The sequence below is a fragment of the Eucyclogobius newberryi genome, unplaced genomic scaffold (genome assembly GCF_026437365.1).
Source record: "Eucyclogobius newberryi isolate DKJ021-1_F unplaced genomic scaffold, fEucNew1.0.hap1 SCAF_21, whole genome shotgun sequence".
Taxonomy (NCBI): Eukaryota; Metazoa; Chordata; class Actinopteri; order Gobiiformes; family Gobiidae; genus Eucyclogobius; species Eucyclogobius newberryi.
Window position 1 is genome coordinate 14,895,972 of NW_027315846.1, and position 16,392 is coordinate 14,912,363.

The 16,392-nt window shown below is 39.8% G+C and overlaps 1 protein-coding gene and 1 long non-coding RNA gene across 2 annotated transcripts in view; both read left to right on the plus strand.

Moving 5' to 3' along the window:
- The window catches only part of LOC140370691 (uncharacterized), a 592,343-nt gene that overhangs the window by 342,134 nt on the left and 233,817 nt on the right, over window positions 1-16,392 (plus strand). The gene's annotated exons all lie outside the window — the stretch shown is intronic.
- Window positions 1-16,392, plus strand: part of alk (ALK receptor tyrosine kinase) — a 424,897-nt gene that overhangs the window by 321,613 nt on the left and 86,892 nt on the right. Inside the window, exon 5 of the mRNA XM_072457605.1 lies at window positions 2,014-2,147. Coding sequence (XP_072313706.1) covers window positions 2,014-2,147 — 134 coding nt within the window. The remainder of the gene's footprint in view (window positions 1-2,013; window positions 2,148-16,392) is intronic.

Genomic DNA, 16,392 nt, shown 5'->3' on the forward strand with positions numbered 1-16,392 from the left:
CTTCTCTACTATGCATTTTTTTGGCAGATTATTTGATCAGCGCACTTCAAATGAATGAATAAACAAATTAGATGAAAAAACCTCACTGAAATACTGTTGTACTCCACATACAATCCACGAGCAACCTTTCCACTTGGACATTGAACGCAGGTAATGTCCATAATGTTTTGACATCATTTATCATTCATTTCCTTATTATTACATAAGACATGGCAGGAGTAGGGCCCTTTCCTCCGGGCATCGCTCTTGCACCAGAAAGCATCACTTCACATCTGATTTATAAACTGTGGCGTTGTCGACCAGGTGAGAGGACAAGAGCTGGGCGGGACAAAAACCTTAGAAGCTGACAAACGTTAGAATTCAAAGTCAGAGAATAGTCATGGGGAAATACAAAAATTCAACTCTGTATGTGCAATTTATTTTAACAAAATACAACAAAACCCATAAGACACTCTGCAACTAATTGCCAATAAACGTTTTTAATTGAAAGGCAGTCATTTGCTATAATGAATAATAGCCTTGGCAATTACAATACATTAAGTTTTGTTGCTGTATTAGTGGATTAACACATTAAATACTATAATTACATAAATTGTTGTTGTCATCACTATTTTTGTGCCAAGCATGCAATTAGGATTTACTCTCCTTTGTTTTTTGGTTATGCAGTTCTTTGCAACACTATGTATGTCAGGCCAAATTTGATCTAAGAATATGTATTTATTGTATGATTTCTGCACATTATTACACTTTGCAAGACAATTTGGTTTTTAAGCTGGTGAATTGGGAGGAGGAAGAACATGATACTGGCCATTAGTTTACATTTTTAAAATACATGTGGTACATACAAAGGCGTGTATGTCTGTATGAATTATATTTCTTTTCATCTGTGAGCCATGCTTAATGCACAATAATGGCTGAAATAATGTGCTTGACTGGCACTGGATATGTGTCACATTTCATAAACTTTCAAACAGCATTGTACTTTTACTATTTATTTATTTCTAGTTTATTATTGGCTCACGTTGAATACCGATGAAAGAAACTATGTAATGATTTATTCTTCATGATTTATGATAACTACTGGTTTATGACAGCTAGGAACAAGTTTGATAGATAGATAGACTTTCACCGTTTGGAAACTGGATAATGCAGCTTTAAGGTTATATTTTGCAAACTTTAGCTCACCTCCAACTGTTATTCATCATTATCATTATCTAGACAAGCGGTGACAGCGCCTGCTTTGTTTTGACAACTGTCAGTGCGTGTCTTCAGTCCAGGGCAGTCTCCAGCTGAATCCCTTATGTTGAATCTCTACAGAGTTTACAGCATGAATATGTTGGAGTCTTTTTCATCTTACATACATCTGCAGTGGCGCATCTGTTTTTACTCCTGACAATCTGGGCTTTTAGTGCCAAATCATGCACTGTAACATCGAAACTGTCAACAGCAGTTTTTATGCTCTGAAAATACTGTGGAGATTTCAGTAGATTCTTAGTCAAGTCGTTTTTCATGTTTACCACTGATATTTTCCTCGTAAGGGACGGACAAAAACAAGGGGTGGAGAGGAAAAGGAAGAGGGAGGGACAGAATTATTGATGCGTAAGAGAGGAGAAAATCTGCTCAATTTGCTTAATAAAATTAGGGAAGAACAAAACCAGTCTGGTGTGGGACTGCGGTTCATTCCAGCTCTGTGTGTCCGGCTCTGGACCTTCTTTAGAACTCCATTTATAAATCCTCCTTCACACCTTTTTCAATTTCAGCCTTAGCGACTCCGCGGTGGTCTCAAAGGGGGGGCATGCCACGCCACTACACCACAAAGGAACAGAGAGAACATCACAAAATGCAGGAGGCGTCCCCGCTGAGTCCCGGAGCAGTGCCGAGAGATCGCAGGGTGCAAACCAGGGTGACGCTCACCCCGGCGCCCCGTCACTGTCAGGGCTGTGGGGCCTTCCTCTGTCAGCCGTGGTGTTTGCTGCTCTCACTCACGCTGCTCTTCCTCTCCCTCCTCGGCAGCTGGGCAGTGGTCCACCTCACCCTGGGCACGCACGGAGGAGCGCCGTTCAGGATCTCAGGCGGGTACGACCAGAGGGTGCCCCAAGACGACACCGCCACCATCGAGCCGCACTTCACCACCAACTGCACCATGGGTAAGTGCACTATCTGTTACTCTATATGTCTACTGTGCTTGTTATGGGGAGGTTGTTTAGGTGTAATTGAGTGATATGTCCCAATAACCATTATCTATCAAAGAAATTGTTCTCCACAGTGTTTTTTAAGTCTCGTCTTTAGACCTACTCACATCCCCTGTGTCTTCTTTTTATTACTTTTTTATTGTTTTTTTATTGAGTATTTGCTTACTGTTTTATGGCCTTATTATGTGTATGTCCACTGATAGAGCAAATGTTAATTTCTTTGTGTTTAAATGTTATTCGTTCTGTGCAGCACTTTGAAAATGTGATATTCTATTCTTATAATAGACATATCACACCAAAATCGAGACTTAATGGGGGCTTGACACAAAATCAAACCTGGACCAGACCTAGACCTTAACCAGGAGGACGAACCAAGTCCACATCTGGATTAAACTGGCCTCAAACCAGGACCAAACCAAGTGTGAATTCAGCTTTATTCTTTCCATTTCCTTACATCCTCCATTGGGAAGAAGGCCATCTTATGTAATGTAAATGTTAATTTTGAAAATGACAGTGACACTTTAAATAAAGTCAATAATACACTATGTATAAGCTGTTAACAAGCACTAGCTATGTGTTTATAAGACATTTTCTGGTATTTGTCCAAATGAATTATGGACAAAATATGTATAAGAGCATTAATAAGTAGCTTATTAAACCATTTTCAATAATAAAGAGATAAAGCTTGTACATCTCTTTATGAAAAAAATAACTAAATATAAATAGACTTAAACAATGCAATACCAACCAGCATCTAATATACTGAATAGGGACTTACAATATGGGAATTTCCCGTCCATCAGAAGTACAATCTGAGGTCCTGACATGTGCGCGGTGTTTGTGTCGCGTCTGAATGTGCGTCACATGTCACAGGGTCCCACAGTTCTACTACATGTGGCACAGTGCGGCAGGTCATTAGTGCGGGTGCTGGAATGAAGCGTGTCCAAAGCTCAGGGCTGAAATAATATGCCTCTCTGTCAACCACCAAAGAGCGCCACTATTAGATTAATGCCGCTGATTTGATTTCCTGTGGGCTACATGCAGACGCACTGCAGGCCAACTGTCAACCTGGGGAAATTATTGTCAGGGAATAAGAATAATGGCAGTATTTTCTTGCATATTAATAAGCTTTTAGTGCGTAATGTGTTGCCATTGGAATGTGGACCCTATGAGAGGTCCACATATATATATATATATATATATATATATATATAACATTTGCGCTACTTTAATAATTGCAAATGTTTACACTCTCAGCTCCATCGGTGTTCTGCCATTTTAAAAGTGAAAATACAATATACAATGTTAAGTTTGACATTTGATTACATATTAACTTTTCATCGTAACCAGCATATTCAGTACTTCCAAGCAACCAAACTGTGTATTTGAATTCATATCAAAACCATTTCGGTATTATTTGGGGCTTTTTAAATATCTAGCAGCTGCAGAAAATGCCACTTGGGTCATTTACTTTCCTCTCACTCCTCCGTTCACAAAGTTCCCTGACTTGTTTACCGCAGTCTGCTAAACTTACATTAAAAGGAATAATCAAGTAACGGATGACCAAGAGAAATGTTCTGCCAGGAGTTGCTTACCATGAGCTAAATTCAATCATAGTGGGGCATCACGATAAGAAGAGGGGTATGTATATTCACTGTGTTCCGCATGAAGCTAACGGGCTGAAGCATCATTTATACAAGACTCCTCAATTTACTGTTAATTAATGAATGGTCATTCAACCGAAAATACCACTTACATTTGAGAGGCTGGTGGGCTGCATGCTCAATTAAAGGTGGTTTAGCGGGCTCAGTGCACTTGTTCAGGAAATTGTATGATGGTATTTACATTTTATTTGTTTACATATTACCTTGCAGAATAATCTAGAGGAAAACTTCTTAATAAATAGCTTAAATGGAAAGTTTGTATTACTTCTTGTGCTTAGCAACTATGCATTGTACTTTATTTCTGGGGCAAAAATAAGTGTATGCAACAAGTAGAGTTAAAGGTTATTTTTTGCCAAGAATGTTCCCCAGTATTGCTTTTAAACATAACCAGACAAGCCGGATCTGTGGATAGTGCACCTTTTGTGAGCAGTACCTGACCCTTGCTGCAGGATCTGGGTTCGCTTTTCAAATAATGTAAATGCGTGTGAGAACAAACCACAGATAATGGGAAAGAGGAACAGAGGAGCGATGAAATAGAGCCGGTGTAGCTGGTGATAAAACAAAGCAGATCGAACAGGGAAACGCATTTTGAGACTTAAACAAATGAATCGTTCAATTGTGATTTAGCACAGCAGTCTGTCCCCGATGCGACGTTGGTGTATGCGTCACGTCTGACCCTGCTTTTAGGTATGTTGCCGATGTTGTGTAAATCTTTGGACCACATAAACAGAGACGAGAAAGTGTCATTCGCCTACAGTCTCCCTCTCTAAAACCTACAAATCCAGTTACAAATCTAGGGGTAATAATGTACTCATGACTTATCCATGCATTTGTGTCGATATTAGACAAACAAATTAACCATTTTATGTAAAAAAAAATTGCTCAAACAAATTTGTCTTGCCTATTGTCTGCTAAATATACATTATGAACAATTATGGGAAATGGGAACAATGAAAAGGTTTTTGTTGGTCATAAAAGCTGCTTGTTTTTAAAGAATTGTGTTTGTAGAAATACGGACTTCTAAAGAATGATTAATTTCTTGGCAGATTGTAGACACTTTTGTAGTTTGATGTAATGCCTCATAAACAAACCAGGAGCGTTTGACTGCAGATCAGTGCTATGGTCTATGCTCGAATGAGCTACTTACTTTTAGTGAATTTGTGGTGTGATAGATGTACCATTTACTCTTGAACTCTATCATCTTCAAAGCTGCGCTGATTGTTAAATGGGGCTGTGGTTGTGAATCTATACAGTAGCAGTAATTATCTCATACATTTGAGAAACCTTGTGTGAAAACATAGGCAACACTTGAAATATTTTCCCCAGGAGACTTTAAGAAAGCAAAACTATGGTGAATACGTATATTATTTCATACAGCTTGATATTCTAGCAAAGTGCTGCCAGTATATGAATAGTAAAAACAGGTCTTAACCATGGTGTTGCCTCCTTAAGCAGCACCTGGCTCTCGGGCGCAGCACCCACCTCATCGCCCTGTACGCTCTAATACGTGTCGGCAGGCCTGACGCGCTGCTCCCACCATGCATTTCTCCCTGTTTTTAACCACCACCACCCCCTCTGCCCCACTTACTTTTCCCCACAGCACCTGTCACAGACTGGGCTCGAATTACCTTCCAACCCACCTTCGCAGCAAGCGCCGAGCACAACGCCAAGTACACTTGACGAGAGCGTTCGCCCCCCCCCCCCCCCCCCCCCCCCCACATTTCAAAAAATACATGCTAATTAGGCTAGTGGTAATTGTTATGAATACAGCAAAGATCTCAAAGCTTCAATTTGGTCCCTATTATGTAAAAAACTAAAATATTACTGGATGGGTTGTGTAATGATTTGGCGAAAAAGTTGAAGTTGGAGAGAATTGCAGTTTATTTATTTAATTAATAGGACTTCACTGCAATTCACTGCAAAGGTGGAAACAGGGATTTTATTAAAAACACCTTGAATACAGGAAAATACAGGATTATTCAAACATGCATTCATCAATAAAATACAACTTTTACACTATATGTCCCCTTTAAACTTCCTAAGGTTGAATGAGTCCAAGCTGGCAGAGAATTTCGGGAAATTAACCAATTTGATTATCTTAACTACTACAAATTCAATTGCTTATACGTTAACATGCATCCATCTTGAGTTGCAATATCTCCCAGCTTTTCAATTCTGAACTAAATGTACGATTTATCCCCAAATATCCACAGTTTTGTTTATTGATTTCATAACATCTGAAATTTTGACAATGTGTATTTTGTCCCTTTTAAATGTTTATCTAAAGCAGAAGGGCGATTACTCAAGCCAAGTGAAGTGCATGGAGATGTAGTCAATACGGGATAAATAAATGGGCCCTTGTCTGACTTCCTTCTCCGAACCGTCTACTTTAATTAACTCATCAGTCTCTGGGCCAACAAGCAATCCAATTTGTAGCCTGTAAGTGACTCGGTGCTTATATGCCCATCTCAGAGACTCCGAAAAAGGGCTAGGATCCTGCTTTGACTGCACCAGGGACAAGGGTCTTTCACCAGCTGTGTCCCACCAGCAGGACAGATTTGGAGAGGGGCTGGAGGTCTAAGGCTGCACAATATTGGGAAAGCTTTTTAAAATATCATAAGTGTAACAAAAATATAAGAAAATGAATGCAATAGTTTACGTTAGATATTTATTTTCTTTGGCATGGAAACAATCAAGTGACAGACAAAATGACATGAACAGTTTTGCAACACACAAGTTTAGTGCAAAAAAAAATGGTATTTGGGTAATTTTGCAGTGTTAAAATATCACTTCAAACGTTTCAGTTGAGATTTAATTATGAGGTTTAATTATGAGGTATAATTATTACTTGTAGTCTTTTACAACAACTTAGCTCTTATTAAAAACGCTGTCTTAGTATTTTACACATACAGCTTATCACTGGTGTCCATTTCCTGTGTCAGTAAAAAGGATCTGGTGACGTCCCTGTCTTCAAAATCACACTCACAATGTTAATTCAATTTTGTTACATTGCCCACCTCTGCTGGTCGCTTTTGGTTGGACAGGGACATTTGCCATCATCATTTGACAAACTATTTGTGACACACTTATACTGTTAACACTGTCCCTGTGGTGTGAACATGTCGGGCAGTAATCCCCATGGATTGCCGCCTTAGAATAGGTGAGCGTTCCTTCCCCAGCCCATTTCCCTAACCATTACAGTAAGTTCCTGTGGCCCGCTAATGGAGCTTCACCACGATTAGGTACACGGCAGCACCAGGACGTCCCCTAAGGGCCCATCCATCAAACCGGGCCCCTGCAGAGGAGGGGAAAAACTGTGGAAAGAGAGCAGGAGACAAATGGAGGGATGAATGCCACCTCAAGCATTAGTTTGGTTTAGCAAGTATCTTTAGCTCATTTCAACCAAACAACTTTCACCACATCATTGCCCTCGCTGTTGTTTAAGGCCTGAAACTACTGGCAAAACTCATCTCGTTCTCTTTTTTTGTTCTCCCAACATATAAGATTTCACCTGGAAATAACAGTGTTGTCCAATCTACAGCTATAGATGTTTCATTGATTTATCCATAGATTTACATGGGATGTTGTAATTTCAAAAAGTCGTTTTCTCCAAAATGATGACATAAAGATCAGCCCTTAAATTAGCACCTACACGCACCAATCTTTACAATCTACTTAGATAGTACGGAAGGATTTGTTCAGAGAGATTTTATTTTAAGATTAAACCCTTGTGGTAAATCTGGATGTGGGGCCAGTCAGTTTAAAGCTTTAAAAACAAAAAATAGCTCTGCAGAAACGGAATTTAATCAGACTTATTGGCTCTTGTTTTCTGATTCCAGATAAAAGGCTAAAAGGCAGAATTCTCGACCAACTGTAAGCGGGAAAGTGCATGTTGGCTGACGCTAGAAAAAGTGCAGCACGGCAGACTAAACGAGATGAGATAAAAGCCTGCTCGAGTTGTTCAAAACATTTAAAGGTTAAAACGGTTTGACTTTTTGGGCTCTGTGTTGACCTCAGCTGAGCCCATAGACCAAACCAAGCCTCGACATCACTAAGACATTCAAACAGAGGTGTCAGGGGGAATCATTTGTTAATCCATGTGTACAATTTAAACAAGGATTTCGATATTAGCATTATTTTTCATTCGTCAAACATGAGCCACCAAACATTGCCCGTTGGTCCTCATATCATTGAAGTGCAGAATAGTAATACAGGCCGTTTTTCATCACTAGGCCCATGCAGAACTGCTGAGGCGTGTCATCATTTTGCAACCGTTAAGAACTGTATTACGTCTCAATGACACTGTAGCATGCATTAAATAAGCTGAACAGTTCCTGCATGCGCCTGTAATTGAGTTTCCAATTTCATTTTTGACAACGTGATTCAAATGAAGTTGTCCCCAGAGTTTCTTGTTATTGGGTAACAAGCCCTGAGTGATACGTATGCATTTGACCGAGATGGATGGCTCACATTGGCACCTGGAATGTTTATAGGGAAAGGAATTATCTCACGTTTCCTGCCACAGCGTCTCTGGAGAATGTACTGTATGTATGCCACTCTGAAGGACTACTAATGCTGCTAATAAGAACTGTCATCAGGGAGAGTTGAGTTGAGAACTGTGAACAAAACTCTGGCAAAAATATACTTTAGAAATAATAAAGATGTAGCAGTGTTTTCCAAAGTAAGCCGTGTTTTCTTCTTTTCATCTTTCTCCTCCAGCCAATACTGTTCATTTGAATAAATTAGCAGACAAACCACAACATTTTCAGAGTTCTTTCGCTAACTAAATGCCAGCCACAACACTGGTCAATGTAATGCGTTAACCGCCCACATTTTAACCTGTCAGGCGGCGAGACCTGATTGATGGGCAAAGTGCTCTTGAGAAGAATTTTGAAAGACTATAATTTAGGTTAGGACCCCAATCTATCTACAGTGAGGCTGCCAAAAGTTTTGTTATTGTCATCTATTGACTTTTGAAAATGAAATAATTCAAGAGTGCAGAATTGTGCTGACTTTTGGCGCATTTCCATGTGTTTCTTTAATGATCCCCTGCTGTTTACACTGGCCACGGAGTCACTCTCTCAGCAGGAGTACACTGCGAGACACCAGTGCACTAAATGATCAAAGTGAATGGTAAAAATCGCTTTGTGTAACTTTATTCAGAATCAGGGCATAGTTTCCATCTTAATATTGGTTTAATTAATGTCCTTAAACCAAAAACATGCACTCAGAAGGTTTTATGCCAACTACACTTCACTTGATGGCTGCTGCTTCTTGTTATGCTTGGATAAAAGAGCAGTTGGTCGGCCATAAAAAGGACATATTTCAAAGTTTATCTCGATTTAATATGAAGTTTCAGCACTCTGCCTTAATCTAATAGAAAGGGTATCTCTTGTCTTTTTTTCCTACAAGATATCCGCTTGGTGTTAATATACATTCTCTGCAGAGATCCTTATGAAAATGATTAGGAAAACGACTGAGGTTTTACATGGTTTTAAGTCATGTTGTGCTCTGAATGAGAACGTGTACATTAGGAGGGGATGATAGGCACAAGATGACTGAGCCAGCAATCTTTGGAAGCTCACAGTCATCTCCATTTCATTCTCCTCCTTCTTCTAGCTGCTTTGAGTTTGTCGCACTTTTCTTTTTGATGTTTTATGGACGCCCTGCACACTCCATATCGAGATCAGGCTTGTGTCGTCAGTAGGGATGTAACAATATGCAAATCAAGTGGTTGGATATCACATATTATTTATGACAATATAGTAGATATGCTACTTTTTCCTTCTAAAACGCAAAGAAAAGCCTTTGTTGTGAGTCTTAGTCCAAAGAATTGAAGAATCATAAGAAAGTGCTTGATAACAGTCATTTCTTCATGTCGTCCTCACTGAAATGGAGCAAAGGATCATGATCGATATAGTTCCCTTTGTTTTTTTGGCTGCAGCTGCAACAAAACAACGCATTTAAGCAAAGAAGCTTGTTCTTCAATAAATTCTGACAACCCACAATGTTATTATTGTGAGGGATTTGGCAATATCACAGTATTTCAGTTATTGTTATATCTAGTTGTCACATCATCGAATTTTCAGTTGTGGAAATGTAAAACCAATGAAGATTTGAGGATGCTAAAGACTAAACTTTGTGTTCAAATGTACTTGCTTGAGAAAGGTATTTACCCAGCAGCTCATCGGGTCGTTCCATAGCTCTTTTGTTTCGTTATATTGTTTTGGCCAATGCATCTCTGTGGACAATTTTCACATGTTGACAATAATGTTTTTCGATGTTCAATCCCGAGCTCTACTAAACATATAGTCTTGTTGATCTAGTAGTTTCTGAATTATATTTGACAATTGGAGCAAAACGGGGAAAAAAATACAATTTATCTGTTTAAAATTTGCATCTAGCATCTTTTTTATTGACCTTTTTCATCTGTTTCCCGTGACATTTCATATAAAGATTAAATTAAATAGTTTAGAGGTAAACCAAAAGGAACCTGATCGTAGTATAGTAGTATAATAGTACCACGTTTCATTAATAACAAAACAAAAAAACACAGCCCCATAATGTCTATGATGTTGTAATGCCAAAGTACAAAAACAGCAGTAGAACAAATAATATAAAGAAAAATGAAGATGAATAATGATTAGAAAATACTTCTGTTGGTAGTCACTGAAACCAAATTACTCTAACTGATATTTGTAGCTTCTTGAAAAATACCCATTTGTTTTGGAATAAACATGATCTGCGTTTGGGATACTTCCTTTCACCTACATAATCTTCCAAACTTTCCAAAGATCACTCATTGTTCACCCCAAACAACATGGCATGGAAAGTTGATGCGAGTTTCAAAAAAGCTAAACATGAATGAACTAATGATATACGAAGAGCGAGGACAAGTTTGTATCTGGCAGCACTAAGCTCCGCCACCGTCTCCTCTAATCTCTCGCCTTAGGCCTTTCTGCAACAGCATCCCCCATTGCAAAATCCTTCTCTTTTGTCGGCATCCTTCCAAGACAATATACACAGACTGTTTCCTTTTAAGACATTGAGTAAGTGTTAAAGGCCCAGGGCAGTGAGTAGTTGTATTAGAATTCAGAGTTTGCATATGCAGAATTAAACAGATGTCTGCTTCCAAACCTAGAAGGAATTAAAGTCTCATTGAAAAGATTTGTTAAGCAACACTGACCTGTGCAGCTAACACTTGTACCTGATGTGTAAAACAGCAATAAGGCAATCCAATTGAGCTTCGTATGTAAGCAGGAGAAACCATAAAGCTCTGTCGTCAGAATGTTGACCATTACATAATTCCCAGTTTAGAAATGTCATTAAGTTTTGATTTGGGTTTTATAAAAAGTATAATTTTTGTTAAAGTATGTAATATATCTGTAAATGAAATTAAAAAAAAACTGTCATTTCTTTGTTTATAGGCAGATGTCCAACAGGTGGGTCTGAGGGGTCTGAGGGGTGGCTTGGCCGAGGCAGTTGTTTGATTGACAACTAATTGACAATTAAAAAAAAAAAAGTGCTATGGGTTTTACATGATCTGTTTTAATTAAACAGATCATGTAAAATACTAATTGTTTTTAGACCAGGCTCTGATATCAGTCACATGTGTGGTTTTCATTTGACAAAACCATCTTGATTTTGTTATGGTTAATTCCAGTTATTTCATTGAAATCAAATACTAACCAGCTTGTTATTAGCAAGGAATAACTACCAGTATTATATAGACTCCTATATATAGAGAGAGAGATACAGGGAGGGAGAGAGAGAGACAAAGAGGGAGGGAGGGAGAGGGAGGGAGAGAGAGAGATATAGAGAGGGAGGGAGAGAGGGGGGGAGGGAGGGAGGGAGAGAGGGGGGGAGGGAGGGAGGGAGAGAGGGGGGGAGGGAGGGAGGGAGAGATACAAAGAGGGAGAGAGAGAGAGGGAGGGAGAGGGAGGGAGAGATACAGAGAGGGAGAGAGAGAGAGGGAGGGAGAGGGAGGGAGAGAGAGGGAGAGAGAGATACAAAGAGGGAGAGAGAGAGAGGGAGGGAGAGGGAGAGAGGAGGAGAGAGAGAGAGAGAGATACAGCGAGGGAGGGAGAGACAGAGAGACAAAGAGGGAGAGAGAGAGAGACAAAGAGAGAGGGAGAGAGGGAGGGAGGGAGGGAGAGAGGGAGAGAGGGAGGGAGGGAGAGAGAGAGGGAGGGAGAGAGAGAGACAAAGAGAGAGGGAGAGAGGGAGGGAGGGAGAGAGAGAGGGAGAGAGAGAGGGAGGGAGAGAGAGAGAGAGGGAGAGAGAGAGAGAGACAAAGAGAGAGGGAGAGAGAGAGGGAGGGAGAGAGAGAGGGAGAGAGAGAGGGAGGGAGGGAGAGAGGGAGGGAGGGATAGAGACAGTCAGAGAGAGACAAAGAGGGAGGGAAACAAACTCTCTGGTGATTTGTTTAAAAGCTGCAGTAGGAACCAGCACGCTGTAAATGGCAGGCTGTATTACAGTGTGATGAACAAACAGAGGCACGTGTCCATCAGTCTTTATCATCCCTGATCGTGAGTGTGTCGTCTCTGTCTAACACGTCACCACAGCACCAGAAGAGCCACAGGTTGAACTGACTCCCAGAGGCGGGTCAGGAGCACAGTTTTGACTCCACTGATCCACTTCAATGGTCACATTTATATTGCGCTTACCATCAAGGCACTCGAAACGCTTTACATCAAGGAACAACTCACCCATTCACACACACAATCACCAATGTTCACAGACACCGGGGCGAGTCGGGTGAAGGACAAGGACACAACGGCAGTATTCACCTGAGGCAACACCGATCGCACTGCCCGTCTTTCTATGAAGCGCAAGCAGCAAAACACTTTCTTTCTTCTTTTTTGTTAGGATCCCATTAGCATTCAAGGGTAAACTTTAGCTTTTAGAATGAATAAACAAGTATCAGACACAGCTTTGTACATCGATAAGAGGACAAGTTGTTCCATTTTAAGCATAATTTATTTGTAAGTTTTTTGCAGTTTGGATTGATTAAAATGAGGTTGGTTCCTTTAGCAAGTTAATTTCAAAAGAAATACAATTATGCCGTGCTAGTGCTATTACGGCACAATCCTTAATTAATTCGTTCCAACATATTTGGACAAAATAACACAGTCCTGTAGCAGAAAGCAGGGAGACTGCAATGCAGAAAACAGGGGTGAGCAAAATGGCAGAGGATGAGCTGGACGCCTGCTGGACTCGGGCACCATTACCCACAAACAAATGTATTCTTTTAAAACACAGACTTAATGCTCGCCACAGCTCATCAGGAAACACACCACTTTTGAGAGCCGTACAGGGGCTTTATACTAGGCTTGGACTGACCCATAGATTTAGAGGACCACCGGGGACACGCACACCCGGTCTACAGTGAAGATGCCCCCAGCTGCGTGATGAGGCGCTGCCCGAGCAAACAGCGGCACTACAAACGTGTGTCTGATAAGGGCCCAGCTGCACATTCAATTTGAAAACATGATTGTAATATTCATACCTGCTGCATGGAGTAAAAGCACAAAACACACACTCGACCAGCACACAGTCGTACAGACGGCCAGAGCACTAACAACACACGTCCACACTGCTACACAATTTAAAAGGTGATTGAGTCTATTTGCCTTGCACATTAACAACACAAAAAACAGAACCAGCCCTATTACCACAAATGCACTTGATTTTGAGTCAGCCAGCTTGCATTTCTTGTTAGAGCTCAAATCCATTTTGTAAAACACTTCAACCTCACGGCCTAAAGGAAGGATATTTGAAGATGAGCAGAAGGAATCCTAGCTGTCGTCCTCAACGCAGGGAGTGCAGAATTGTCCAGCAGCCAGTTGTTGAGGCGGCCAATAGCTGTGGGGCTTTAAGAGGTTTTTTTTTGTCTATTGGTGTTACATCTGAGCAGAGTCGAGCGCCTGCCAGAGGGCAGGGCCTTGAACTGTGAGGGCAGTGGGTGAACAGGAGCTTCTTTTAACCAGGTCCATGATATCATTGCATCCCAATGATTTGACCACACTCTTTGAACATCAAAGAAAAGAAAGTGTTAATTCCACAAAACCACCACATTATATTCTTTTTTTTTTTTTTAAGTGCATCCTTTGATAGATATGCTTTACTGCACACTTCGTCAACCTGGGATTCAAAGGTCAACTTGGAGTCAAATTTGGGTTCCCAAATACTCCTGCACAATTTTGACAGGCTTCCCTTATATGAATACTGGGGTCAGAGCCAGAGGGGGTTTCCTTTAATCAATATGCATTTATTTAGTTTGTAAAACTTTAATTTGCAGGAACAACAAGCGGCACCACACCAGGATATCGGCTATGATCAGGCTCTGGTCCTTAGGGCGGTCTGTCAGTAAAGACTCGATTACACAATCACTGTGAACTTTGAAAACAATGAATGCATACAATGAAAGAAAACAAAATATACTGATATGCTCAATAATCAAGTTATTACACTTACAAACGTTAAATGGTAGTCTTTTAACTTTTTATTTATATATAATTGAATGGGAACAGACCTCATTTGAGAATTACACTGAAGGAAAATTGTTTATCAAGTAAAGAGTTAATAAGGAATAGCTGCTGTGATATGTTTTTTTTAAAGGGGGGAAATGCCAATTTTCTATTACAGTTTAAAGGTGTCTTGAAGAAGATATTGATGGAAAATATTAAGCAGAATAATTTGGATTGCTTGTAGATCATATTGTGTACATTTCTGTCCAGTATTATATAGTTATTTTGTTGAGTGATGCGTAGACTCAATAAACCTTGGCTTTTGCCTTCACCTGGTCAATTAATAAATATGTATACCTTATCTTGTTCCTGGTTGAAAGTGTATACGTGTACAATAAATATAAAAATAATGTAATCAATAAATCACAAATCAATACAAGTCAAACTACAGCCTTAACAGAAAGTATCTAATTTAATACATATATAGTTTTGTCATTGACTTATTCTTCCTCTGACAAAACAAGCTACAAAAACTCAAAAGCTACAATCGTATCCAATAACGGCTAATTCTAGAGTCCAAATTTAGACCCGCAAAAGGCAGAATCAGTTCCTTGATCTCTATGAAATTGGATAAGATTGAGCAATGCAATTTTATCACCAGATAAAACAGATAATAAGTACCCAATTTCACTCAATTTTGTCAATTTTCCGTACTCTCCACTGCCTTTGCAATGCAGCATGGAATCAAAAGGCGTGATGAAAGATGTTGAGTCACATTTATAGGTACAATTGTGAGATAAATGATGCTCTTTTGCCATTTGAAATTTGATGACCTTTACCAGAATTAAAGTTTTCCCACGAACGAAATTAAACTTGCACTTTGTACGACCTTTAAAACAGAAAGGAACTGGCAAACGCAGTAGATTGAAAACGAGAAAACATTGAATATTTTACCGTGAGAAGTAACTCATCACATTTTGGGGAAGATTGTTTGTTTCATTTCTATAACATTACATTTGTGACTTTCAATCCCATTCTGGCGTGATGTAAAATGTGTTTTTATGTTTACATGTTTTGGTTGGCAATCATCCAATCAGAATCACACTTTTAATGTGATCAAAAAAGTTATTACAAGCCTCCTAAAACTACAGGAAGTCCACGATGGAAACTGAAAGTCGTAGAGTACAAATGTAGTCTCTGGTTTGACCGTGTCCAGTGTGTCGGCAGGAGAAGGCTTTGATGTTTGTGTTTCTGTGTTTCCTCATCATCGTAGACCTGCAGTGCTGGACACAAGGAACAGCGCTGAGGTGAAAGGAACCAGCAGGATGTCCATCTATAATTGATAACTCCTGGGCCAAATACAATGTGCCTACACTGTCTGTACTTTCGCTCCAAAAAGAATAAACCATTGCACAGGTTTAGGGTTTACCAATCTTTCATGTGCAACAAATCAGTTTGATTGTGTTCAAACAAAGCTTTGATTTAACTTGACTTAACTTGAAGTATCATAGCTTTCGAATGGTCAAACTGAAACCCGTGAATATGTAAGGTTTGTAAGGTTGTTTGAGCCGTATATGGTAACGAGAAATGGCTGCCCTGAATTTGAACTGTGGTATTTCCACTACAAAACCCAATAAAGCCCACAGTATTTCGTGCTTTTCAAACATAGAAGATTAATGGCTTTTTATGTTGTATGTGATTGTCTACAGGATATTGAACCATTGCTATCATTTTCTGTTCTATACCGTCCTCTGCCTGCTGCCATTTCCCGAGTGATTAAAATACTGCAACAATGACGAGCCGAAGCTCTGACCGATTGAGCATAGCGCTGTGCAGTTAATGGAATACACAAGAAAATGTGTGTTGAGTATCTAGTGGAGAATCCAAACACATCCATCTTCAATATTGAAGTTTCGGAGCAATAGGTGTACTTTTCGGCCTTGTTTAGCATTTTTACTGACCATTGCAAACATGGGTTTTAGAGAAGGCCTCACGTATTGTTTGGCCGTCACAATCTCATCTTTTTTTGCTCGGTGCTGTCTGTCTCGTCTCCATGGCGATGTTCTT